At 36.1% G+C, this 12,449-nt stretch overlaps 1 protein-coding gene across 19 annotated transcripts in view; it reads left to right on the forward strand.

Moving 5' to 3' along the window:
• Positions 1-12,449, forward strand: part of SYCP2 (synaptonemal complex protein 2) — a 95,641-nt gene that overhangs the window by 39,384 nt on the left and 43,808 nt on the right. For 18 of the 19 annotated variants that reach the window (XR_012131217.1, XR_012131218.1, XR_012131219.1 and 15 more), the window contains 6 exons: positions 1,765-1,864; positions 8,532-8,689; positions 10,490-10,559; positions 10,869-10,923; positions 11,464-11,597; positions 11,744-12,180. Coding sequence is in view for 15 of the 19 variants with exons in the window: in XM_073236384.1 (XP_073092485.1) it covers positions 1,765-1,864; positions 8,532-8,689; positions 10,490-10,559; positions 10,869-10,923; positions 11,464-11,597; positions 11,744-12,180 (954 nt within the window). In the remaining 4 variants the exon portion in view is untranslated. Of the gene's footprint in view, positions 1-1,764; positions 1,865-8,531; positions 8,690-10,489; positions 10,560-10,868; positions 10,924-11,463; positions 11,598-11,743; positions 12,181-12,449 lie in introns of those variants that run through there. The other variant, XR_012131220.1, reaches the window with a different exon arrangement.

The raw sequence follows: 12,449 nt of genomic DNA on the forward strand, positions 1-12,449 counted from the left end.
GGGACTAGTGATTGTTCTTTCATAGCATCTCTCACATCCTTCCCTTCCTCCTCACTCCCTTTAACATTACTCATTTTAGCCTATCTGGGTTAATATAGTAACCTCCTAATTGGCCTTTGACATCATGGCTTCATCCTACCCTACGGGAGTATAATAGTATAGGTAGAGGGTTATCCTATGTGCTATAGAGCTGATTTTTCTTAATGCTGGGATCCTCGTAGCATTCTACTTCTCAAAACAATTTGTGATCTCTGTGTTTATCCCACTGAATTTAAATTTTGACTCAGTTCTGAGACCTTCTAGAATTTAATTTTACTCTATCAGAATACCCTCTACCTTAGCAAGGTCAGATGCTGTACTGCCTCATTTTATGTCATGCTCATTCTTGCCTCTATGCCTTCATTCATGTTGTTTATCCTTCTTTTTTTTTTTAATACCTTCACTCATCTAAAACATACTTAACATTTGTAAGTCTCGGTTCCTTTTCACTTTCTTTATGGAGCTTTTTCTGATTATTTGTCTTTATTAATCAGTCACCTTTAGGCAGCTGTAACTCTCACAGGCTTTTTCATGTATTTTGGCATGTTTATGTTACTATTTTTCCCTTTAGTCTTGTATCCTTCATTAAATGAGGAATGGCACAGTTCCCTTAGATGATTAGGTCATAAAAAGTGTTTTCTGTGTTTTTATATCAGAATCATAACTTGAGTACTTATTAAAAATGCAGTTTCTTACACATCTACCTGAAGCCTGTTTAATCACAAACTGGGGAAAATCTTAAGCATACTAACATTTGAAAAACATTGCACTACTGTTAAATAAATATCCACTATGTTTTCAATAAGGATTAACTGTTTGAAGCATTTATATGAGTAAGTAACTTTTCAGGTCCCATTCACCATCCCACTAAGAGCTGCAATTTCTTTAAGAGGAATCTCCTAGCTCTACAGCTTGTTTCCTGGTTAATCTTAGAATTTCCTTTCTCCCCTATTCTCTCCCGCCTTTCCTTTACACACCATATATGCACTTAGCTCAAACCTCTTATCAGTGTTCTTTTTCTCTGTCTTATTTTATGGGCAGGTGCTTTTTAAAAACAGCTCTGCTCTGCTCTTTACAGTTTGTCATCATCTATTCCTTTGTGTGGCACCTTCTGCCACTACTGTCCCCTGTTTGTGTCTCTGCTTATCTACATTTACTCTTATCAGTTACTCTAGGATGAAGTTAGAAAAAGGAAATTTTTATTGGAACCATGAGCTTGAATGCCACTGAGTTTTTGAATGCCTGTATGTACTTTTTACTTCAAAGGTAATTCAGTCTTCACAAAATATTAATACAGTTTTTTTAAATGTGTGAAAGTTTTGAAGAATTCTGAACATTATGAAAGTATTCACAACCAGTTTATATAAATATATATCCAAACATCATCTGCGTGAAATAGAATAGGAAATTGGCTAAAGGCAAACTCAGTATCAGTAAATTATTTTCAGCTAGTGTATAAAGGTACTGTGTTTCATAAGTCAATACTCTTATAAATATTGTTTGAAACAACATTCCTTATTTGTTTTGGCTACCTGTTCAGTATGAAGAATTAGGATAAACTAATGCTTCAGTCCATCCTCAAACAGAAATTGCTGGCTATCTATGTTGTATATAAAATAACCATATATCTTTTGTTTGTAGTCAAGGTGAAATGCTTTGAATAAAATAGTAGAATATTTAATTTCAGAAGAGAATGTTTACTGTGGTTGTTTCTCATGGTTTAAGATAATTACTCCTAGCAAAAGAAAAATGTCTGAAGCATCAATGATTGTCCCTGGTGCAGACAGATACACTGTGAGGAGTCCAGTACTTCTAATCAACACGTGTAAGTTTTACAGCCTTAAAAGATTTCTAACAAGTACTGTTATTTTTTTTTCTGAACTTATTTTTAATTAAGGTATCATACAACATTATGATTACTACATTCATTCATATTATCAAGTCCCCCCACCACACCCATTCCAGTCACTGTCCATCAGCATAGTAAGATGCTATAGAGTCACTACTTGTCTTCTCTGTGCTATACTGCCTTACCTGTGACCCCCCTACATTATGTGTGTTAGTCATAATGCCCTTTAATCCCCTTCTCCCTCCCTCCCACCCATATGTTTTTTTGAATCTGGGACCTTGTTTCTTTGGGAAAATTCCTAGGAGTGGAATTCCTGGGTCATATGGTATTTCTACTTTTAGTTTTTTGATGAACATCCATATTGCTTTCCACAATGATTGAACTAATTTACATTCCCAGCAACAGTGTAGGAGGGTTCCCCTTTATCTGCATCCTCGCCAGCATTTGTTGTTCCTTGTCTTTTCTATGTTGGCCATCCCAACTGGTGTGAGGTGATATCTCATTGTGGTTTTAATTTGCATTTCCCTGATAATTAGCAATGTGGAGCATCTTTTTCAGATGCCTGTTGGCCATCTGAATTTCTTCTTTGGAGAATTGTCTGTTCAGATCCTCTGCCCATTTTATAATTGGGTTATTTGCTTTTTGGGTGTTGAGGCACATGAGTTCTTTATATATTTTGGATGTTAACCCTTTGTCAGGTAAGTCATTTACAAATATATTCTCCCATACTGTAGGATGCCTTTTTGTTCTGATGGTGTCCTTAGCTGTACAGAAGCTTAGTTTGCTGTAGTCCCATTTGTTCATTTTTGCTTTTGTTTCCCTTGCTGTTCATAAAAAGTTGTTCATGTTTATATTCAAGAGATTTTTGCCTATGTTTTCTTCTAATACTTTTATGGTTTCATGACTTACATTCAGGTCTTTGATCCATTTCAAGTTTGCTTTTGTGTATGGGGTTAGACAATAATCCAGTTTCATTCTCTTACATGTAGCTGTCCAGGTTTGCCAACACCATTTGTTGAAGAGGCAGTCATTTCCCCACTGTATATCCATGGCTCCTTTATTGTATATTAATTGTCCAGATATGCTTGGGTTTATATCTGGGCTCTCTAGTCTGTTCCACTGGTCTATGGGTCTGTTCTTGTGCCAGTACCAAATTGTCTTGATTACTGTGGCTTTGTAATAGAGCTTGAAGTTGGGGAGTGAGATCCCCCCAACTTTATTGTTCCTTCTCAGGATTGCTTTGGCTATTCGGGGTCTTTGGTGGTTCCATATGAATTTTAGAACTATTTGTTCCACTTCGTTGAAGAGTGCTGTTGGTATTTTGATAGGGATTGCATTGAATCTGTTGATTGCTTTAGGCAGAATGGACATTTTGACAGTATTAATTCTTCTATCCATGAGCATGGGATGTATTTCCATTTACTGGTATCTTCTTTAATATCTCTCATGAGTGACTTGTGGTTTTCAGGGTACAGGTCTTTAACTTCCTTGGTTAGGTTAATTCCTAGGTATTTTATTCTTTTTGATGCAATTGTGAATAGAATTGTTTTCTTGATTTCTCTTTTTGTTAGTTCATTGTTAGTAGGAAGGCAACAGATTTCTCTGTATTAATTTTGTATCCTGCAACTTTGTGGAATTCAGGTATTAGTTCTGGTAGTTTTGGGGTGGATTCTTTAGGGTTTTTTTATATACAATATCATGTCATGTGCAAACAGTGATAGTTTAGCTTCTTCCTTACCAATCTGGATGCCTTTTATTTCTTTGTGTTGTCTGATTGCCATGGCTAGGACCTCCAGTACTACGTTGAATAACAGTGGGGAGAGTGAGCATCCTTGTTTTGTTCCTGATCATAGAAGAAAAGCTTTCCACTTTTCACAGTTAAGTATGATGTTGTCTGTGGGTTTGTGATATATGGTCTTTATTATGTTGGGGTACTTGCCCTCTATGCCCATTTTGTTGAGGGTTTTTATCATGAATGGATGTTGAATCTTGTCAGATGCTTTTCAGCATCTGTGGAGATGATCATATGATTTTTGTCCTTCTTTTTGTTGATGTGGTGTATGATGTTGATGGACTTTAGAATATTGTACCATCCTTGCATCCCTGGAATAAGTCCCAGTAGATCATGATGGATGGTCTTTTTGATTTATTTTTCAATTCAGTTTGCTAATATTTTGTTGAGTATTTTTGCATCTGTGTTCATCAGGGATATTGGTCTGTTCTTTTTTTGTGGTGTCTTTGTCTGGTTCTGGTATTAGAGTGATTCCAGCCCCATAGAATAAGTTTGGAAGTATTCTGTCCTCTTTTACTTTTTGGAAAACTTTTAGGAGGTTGGGTATTAGGTCTTCTCTGAAATTCAGCTGTGAAGCCATCTGCTCCAGGTGTTTTGTTCTTAGGTAGTTTTTTGATTACCAGTTCAATTTCATTGCTGGTAATTGGTATGTTCATATTTTCTGTTTCCTCCTGGGTCAGTCTTGAAAGGTTGTATTTTTCTAGAAAGTTGTCCATTTCTTCTAGGTTATCCAGTTTGTTAGCATATAATTTTTTATAGTATTCTATAATAATTCTTTATATTTCTGTGGTGTCCATAGTGATTTTTCCTTTCTCATTTCTGATTCTGTTTATGTGTGTAGACTCTTTTTTTCCTGATAAGTCTGGCTAGGGGGTTTATCTATTTTTTTTATTTTCTCAAAGAACAAGCTCCTGGTTTCATTCATTCTTTCTGTTGTTTTATTCTTTTCCATATAATTTATTTCTGCTCTGATCTTTATTATGTCCCTACTTCTACTGTCTTTGGGCCTCATTTGTTCTTCTTTTCCAAGTTTCATTAATTGTGAGTTTAGACTGTTCATTTGGGATTGTTCTTTCTTGAGGTAAGCCTGTATTGCAATTACTTCCCTCTTCGAACAACCTTTGTTGTGCCCCACAGATGTTGGGGAGTTTAGTTGTTATTTTCATTTGTCTCTATATATTACTTGATCTCTGTTTTTATTTGGTCATTGATCCATTGATTATTTAGGAGCATGTTGTTAAGCCTCTATGTGTTTGTGGGCATATTTGTTTTCTTTGCATAATTTACTTGTAGTTTCATACCTTTGTGGTCTGAGAAGCTGGTTGGTACAATTTCAATCCTTCTGAATTTGCTGAGACTCTTTTTATGGCCTAGTATGTGATCTATTCTTGCAAATGTTCGATGTGCACTTGAGAAGAATGTGTATTGTGCTGCTTTTGGGTGGAGTGTTCTGTAGATGTCTGTTAAATCCATCTGTTCCAATATGTTGTTCAATGCTTCTGTCTACTTATTTTCTGTCCTTTGGAGTGAGTGGCATGTTCAAGTATCCTAGATGCATTGCTTTCTATTTCTCCCTTTAATTCTGTTAGTATTTGTTTCACATAATTAGGTGCTCCTGTGTAGGGTGCATAGATATTTATCATGGTTATATCCTCTTGTTGGACTGACCCCTTTATCATTATGTAATGTCCTTCTTTGTCTCCGATTTCTTTGTTTTAAAGTCTATTTTGTCTTATACAAGTACTGCAGTTCCTGCTTTTTTCTCCCTATTAGTTACATGAAATATCTTTTCCATCCCTTCACTTTTAGTCTGTATATGTCTTTGGGTTTGAAGTGAGTCTCTTGTAGGCATCACATAGATGGGTCTTGCTTTTTTATCTGTTCTGTAACTCTTTTGATTGTTGTACTCAGTCCATTTACATTTAGGGTGATTATCACTAGATATGTACTTATTGCCATTGCAGGCTTTGGATTCATGGTTATTAGGGTTCAAGTGCAGCTTCTTTACTATCTAATAGTCTAACTTAACTTACTTATTACACTATTTCAAACACAGTCTAAAGGGTTTTTTTTCTCCCTTCTTTTTCTTCCTCCTCCACTCTTTACATATTAATTGTCACATTCTGTACTCTTTGTGTATCCCTTAACTGACTTTGTTGGTAGCTGATTTAATTTTGCTTTTGGTTTGTGTTTAATTGGTGTATGTCCTTTACTGTGGTTGTATTTTCTCTGGTGACAGCTATTTAGCCTTGGGAGCACTTCCACCTATAGCAGTCCCTTTAAAATGCTCTGTAGAGATAGTTTGTGGGAGGTAAATTCCCTCAACTTTTGCTTATCTGGAAATTGTTTAATCCCTGCTTTAAATTTAAGTGATAATCTTGCTGGGTAGAGTATTTTTGCTTCAAGGCCCTTCTGTTTCATTACATTGAATATATCATGCCATTCCATTCTGGCCTGTAAGGTTTCTGCTGAGAAGTCTGATGATAGCCTGATGGGTTTTTCTTTGTATGTGATTTTTTTTCTCTCTGGCTGATTTTAATATTCTGTCCTTGCCATTGATATTTGCCATTTTAATTATCATATGCCTTGGTGTTATCTTCCTTGGGTCCCTTGTATTGGGAGTTCTGTGCAGTTCCATGGCCTAAGAGACTATTTCCTTCCCCAGATTGGTTAAGTTTTCAGCAATTATTTCCTCAAAGACACTTTCTATCCCTTTTTCTTTCTTCTTCTGGTACCCCTATAATGTGAATTTTGTTCTTTTTGGATTGGTCACACAGGTCTCTTATAATTCTTTCATTCCTAGAGATCCTTTTTTCTCTCTGTGCCTCAGCTTCTTTGTATTCCTGTTCTCTAATTTCTGTTTCATTTACCATCTCCTCTGTGTCATCTAATCTGCATTTAAATTTCTCCATTGTACATTTATTTCAGACACTGTGTTTTTCAAAATTTCTCTTTCTTGAAGTCCTCCCTGAGATCTTGAATATTTTTCTGTAGTTCCATAAGTATGTATATGATTTTTATTTTGAAATCTTTATCAAGAGGATTGGTGATTTCAATTTTACTTATCCCTCTTTCTGGTGTTTGAGGAATTTTACTTTCTACAAGATTCTTTTGCCATTTCATATTTCTAATGATTACTATGGAATAATAACTGTGTAGGTGGCGCCCTCTAGTGCCCAGAAGCTCTACTCTCTGGAGCTGCTCAGCCCCTGGGGCGATGGCCGGTATCCCAGGTGTCCAGCACTAGTGCCTGCCAGGAGGAAAGAGCCCTTTCCAGCTGAAGTGCCTGCCTCCACTGCCAGAGCCAGTGGGCCGAGTGCGCAGGGAAGAGCCTATGCATTATTCTCCTGTAGCTGCCTTAGGTGGTTCTGCCCTCTGGCTGGCTGTGTATTGTGGTGGAGTTCTGTGCAGTTCCGTGGCCTAAGAGACTATTTCCTGCACTGTGTTGCCCACCATGGGGATGTAGTTGCCTGAAGCTCCTGAAAGTTCCCAACCCGCTGTCCTGAGTGTGCTGGGACTATTTTGTCCACCTGTCCTTTCTCCTGAGCAGCAAAATCTGTGTAATAGTTTCCGCTTTAGTAGCTATGTTGCTATTGGGAAGTTTTCCAAAGTGCCCACCTTTCTTTTATCCCTGAGCAGCTGGTTGTGGTAACCTGTTCTCCACAAGCAGCTGGACTCTCAGTCTCTCTGAGTATTCTGCCTGTCTTTGCTTTCAACCCCACTGATCACCAGAGCACCATGTAATGTGGGTTCATGCACCCAGAGCAGATCTCCAGGGGTGGGTGTTTAGCAATCCTGGGCTTCTTACTCCCTCCCCACTCTGTTTCTCTTCCTCCCCCAGGTGAGCTGGGGTTGGGGAGGACTTGGGTCCCACCAGATCACAACTTTGCTACCTCACCCTTTTCTGGGAGGTCTTCTCTTTTCCCCAGATGTAAGCCATCTGCTGCAGTCTCTTTCTGGTCACTCTTTAAGGATTACTTGTATTTGCTGTGTTTTGTGTTATATATGCTTTTGGGAGGAGGTTTCTGCCTCACTTTTCACTCTGCCATCTTTTCCCCCAGTATTGTTGTATTTTAAACCTGGCATTTTTAAATTCAGAGATATTCTAGACATAATGTACCTAAAGGATAAATTGGTTATAAAAATTGCTTTCTGATTGTCAAGAAATTTCAAATGTCTTAAGAAAGGTTAATGGTATTGACATAAAAACATTATCAAAATATGCATCTCTATCATTAATAATTTGTTGTAATTTAAGCAGGAGTCAGCAAAGCATAGTGGATTAAACAGTGATGTAATCAGGCCCCTTGGGCTTGTTTCCCCACTCCCAGGTGTGTACTTTGTGCAGATTATCCTCCATCTAAGGTCAGAACCAGTTTCCTTTCTGTAAAATGGGCCTAAATATCTACCTCATCAAATTGCTTAGAGGACTAAATAAAAAAATCATTTAGGCAGTGCCCGAAAAGACTAAGAGCTAAAAAAATTTTTTTAAATCTGATACTGTTTACTAGTTGCTATAAACACAGTCTTATTTAATTTTTATGACAATTTAATGGTGACTGGTTCCTAAAATCCAGTTGCCTACTTTGCAATTACCAAACGTCCAACAGGCTCCTTAAGTTTAACCTGTCCAGAACAAACTGATCTTTCCATCCTCCCTGCCAGTTTTTTCCTCCATTTCTTACCTTAGTACATGGCATCTGTGTCTACTTATACATCTAAACCAGAAATCTGGGACCCATCCTAGAATCTCCCATTTTTACCTTTTTCATTTAAAAAGTACCTTAATCAGAGCAATATGTAATTTAAAAATCCCCACAAATATTATCTGTCCTTTGTCCTCCTTTATAGCAACCCCACAAAGACGAAGAACTAAACCACCACTACAAATGATGAGCTCTGCAGAAAAACCTGGTGTGTCTAAAACACTGGAAAATGGAGTGGATAATGGTGTATCACTTAAATCTAGACCATCTGAAGGAAGAAATAGAGGCCATAATACAGACAAAGTAACTTTTCTTTGAAAGCATTTCTAAGAATTTATCAAGTTATTGTAGAAATGTATATTGAAGTAACATCTTTTGCAACCAGTGTGTGACTGACTTTGTTTAAAGAATTTTTTTTTAATACCTCATTGATTATCCTTGAAAGTCAGGTGGTTCTGACATGACTCACTTATTGTGCTAACAATAAAATTTAGTAATATCTATTCAATATAACTGATTTATACATAGTGTAGGAGAAATAGACTCAGCATCATTCTTTAGTTTATTATACAATTAGTGTCTGCTATGGGGGAGGCCTATATAAAAATGTAAGATACGAGTGGACTCTGTCCTTAAGTATCTCAAAGTCTAGCATGAAAATTAGACAAATTAATGAGATAGCTATAACTTTGTATAAGTGTTCTCAGATGTACATATATTATGCAGTAAGAACCTAGTTAAGGGACAGGTGCCTAACTCCAAAGCTTAGAGGGGTGGCTGAAGATTAAGAAATGATTTTTAAGGAAATGGAGAGTGAGTTGATTTTGAAGGGTCAATGAAGTTTAGTCAAATGGACATCAAGGAGAAGAGCATTCATTCTGGGTAGTTGACAGGACAAAGCAGGGAATGGATAAGAGAAAGTTGTTTCTTGGAGAAACAGGAGGTAATCAGAGACAGAGAAGTTTGTAGATGAGGCACATCTAACAGCTTTTGTTTTCTCTTAAGTGTGAGGATGGTGAGTTTCTCTTGGGGATATGTTGAAGTAGAGGGCTCAGGGATGCAGTAAGATTTGGAATAGCTACTGAGGGATATGCAGAAGGCCAAGAATTAGTTCAAGTATTAGTATAGTATTGGGCAATGTTGGGGGCCTAGTTTAAATTTAAGACTGTGAATTTTGTCATGGCATTAGTTCAGAAATATGTGTAATCTCACAGCTTAGCAGCCTTGGTGCTACACTAAAAAAGAACAGTTAGTAGATTTAAAAAATTTTTAAATGGCTATGTGGTGGAAAGATAAAGTATGTATGTAAGATCTGAAGATACTAGGGAAAAAACAGTCAACATAATGGTTCAAAATGTCTAGCTAAGTATTTCTTAATTGGAGCACTATTGTTCAATTGTGTGGCATAGTCCCGAATGTTGTGGGATGATAAACATCCCAGGCCAGGGCTCACTTATCATAGTCCGGAGAACCCTTCTGTCATTGTGAAAACCGAAACACACTTCCACATTCTCATATGGCTGCTGTCCCAACGTAGAGAACCACTGGCTAGATTAAGTGGGGAATACACCTACGATGAGGCAAAATATGTCAGCCTAAAGGGTTTTCTTCCTTTTTTGGGGGGGCAGATCAGATTTTTATTTGATCTGGGTAAGTACGTAACTGTGGCCATGGAAAGAGGGAAGCTTGTGTATAGGCAAGAAGTTACCTCTGCAGTTGCCAAAACTGTACAGAATTATTTAATATTTCATAATTGCCTACTCTTTTATGTATGTTAGTGAAAAGACAGAACAGATGCAGGTTATGACATCAACAGCAATGGAGTTGTGCTATAGAGGGTCTAGAGTTGTCAGTTCAGATGGAAATTGAATTATTACACTAGCTATGGGCGAGATAAGAAAATTTGTTGGGTCTTCTGCCTCCTGTTCCTCAATGGAAATTATTGTGGTTTAGGATAGGCAGTGTCATAGAACGGGCACAACCGTTAAGGGATACTATCCAACTTTTAATAGCAAGGCAGGTTTATTTTCAAAGTTTTAAACTTTAATACTGTGTTTTCATATAATTCTTTAATTTACATTGACATGTCTCCTGTGTTTATAGCATATCAAAACTGCTAAAGTTGTAGAAAAGACAGAAAATAAGGACACTGCATTCCTAAATCAAAATTTTAGTAAGTACATTTTGGTTTAATTTCATTCATTCTTTCAAAAAAATGTACATACTTCTCTCTCTACTTCCCTCTAACCCCACTGGCTTTCATTGATTTGAAAAAGAAAGATTTATAATAAATATATTTGGCTTTACTCAAGGAACTTAGATATTACAAGGAAATATAATACAGTCTCTGTTCCCAAGAAGTTAGGATCTGAGAGGGGAAGACAAGATCTATCAGTCATTCTGATATGTGAACCTTGGTCAAATTCTGTATCCTGACAACTACATATAAAAATGAAAATAGCATAATTTTTATTTTATTTAGATGAACAGGATACTGTTCCTGATTTGCAAGCAGTGGGAAAAATAGATAAACCTGTGTAAGTATGAGAAAACTTATCAAACTATCAATGTATATTAACGATATAGATAAATGTAACAAATTAAGAGATACTAAATATAAAGAAAAAGGCCTTTGTATTCTTAGAATGTCATATTTATTATAGCTAGTCATCTCTAAAGAATTATGGTAGCACAATGGGAAATGGTCTATGTGTTTTTTCCATATCAGCCAACATAACTCTTTTCAATTTGAGAGATTTAAAAATGAGTGAGAATTTTAAAATAGTAAAGTATGAATGTGAAGAAATTTAACCTAGTTTAAATACACAGTAGAACATGTATACTATGTGAGATATATTTAGGTCATTATCAAATAGTAGCAATAATGGAACTTTTTAATAATATTCTTTGATCGGTTATATAGCAAATTTTAACTTTCATCTTGGAAAATATTTTCATACTTGGCTCTTATCAAATTGCTATCAATAAACTGACTATTTTAAATAAAAACAAGGTCTTACATCAGAGTTGTAGGCTAATATTTTATAATATAGTAAGCAAATTTATTAATTTTCCAGGTTTCCTGGTGTTTTAGACAACATCTGTGGAAATAAAATACACTCCAAAAGGGCATGTTGGACACCTGTAACAAATATTAAGCTGTGTAATAAACAAAGAGCAAATGCTTCATCAGGAGACATGCTTAATCAAGGTGAGACAGTTTTCTCTGCATTTAATAGTAGGACAAGGGAATATTCATTTCTTGAGATGTCTAAAAAATATCATAGGCCTTTATAAATTTTATATATTATCAATTTATTTAATTTAATAAGGATTAGTTTCTCATTTTCCTGCTAGATACTGTTACAAATAAAAAATGTACTAAACAAAAATCATCCTCTTCAATATCTGATGATAATTCTGAAGAAATAGGAAAGTTGCAATATGAGAAAGAAATAATGCATCATAACAAAACAGATAAAGCAGAAGAAGAAGTTTGCAAAGGAAACAATCAACAACTAAGTCATCCTGAACATTCGGAGCAGAAAAACATGGAAAGTACCAAGCAGAGTGATTGGCATGTTGAATCTGAAACTACTTTTAAATCAGTTCTCCTAAATAAAAGAGTTGAAGAATCTCTGATCTATAGGAAGAAATGCATATTATCAAAAGATATGAATACTGCTATTTGTGATAAAAGCCCTTCTCCTAGAAAAAATGCAAAAAGTCCTAGAAAATCAGGGAAAAGATTGACATCTGAACTTAAATCCTGGGATTTGAAACCAAAAAAAATGGTGAGTTTCCAGTGTGTTTTTTATCTCTGTACCAATAATATGCCTACTGAATAACATAAGAAAGTGAGTGAACCTTGACTGCTGCAAATTTGACATCTGCAATACCTTATTCTTTGATTCAAGCTTAGAGTCTTGGAACGAGTGGCTCCTTAGCTCTTTACCACCTCTCCCTGGTCTTTGTCCTGATGGAACTATCCACCCTCTGGTATGGAGCTAGCATGTAAATAAATAGGTATATTGATGAACCCTATGGTTCTTTGTCTCCTCTG

Source organism: Manis javanica, chromosome 5, assembly GCF_040802235.1.
Source record: "Manis javanica isolate MJ-LG chromosome 5, MJ_LKY, whole genome shotgun sequence".
Classification (NCBI taxonomy): domain Eukaryota; kingdom Metazoa; phylum Chordata; class Mammalia; order Pholidota; family Manidae; genus Manis; species Manis javanica.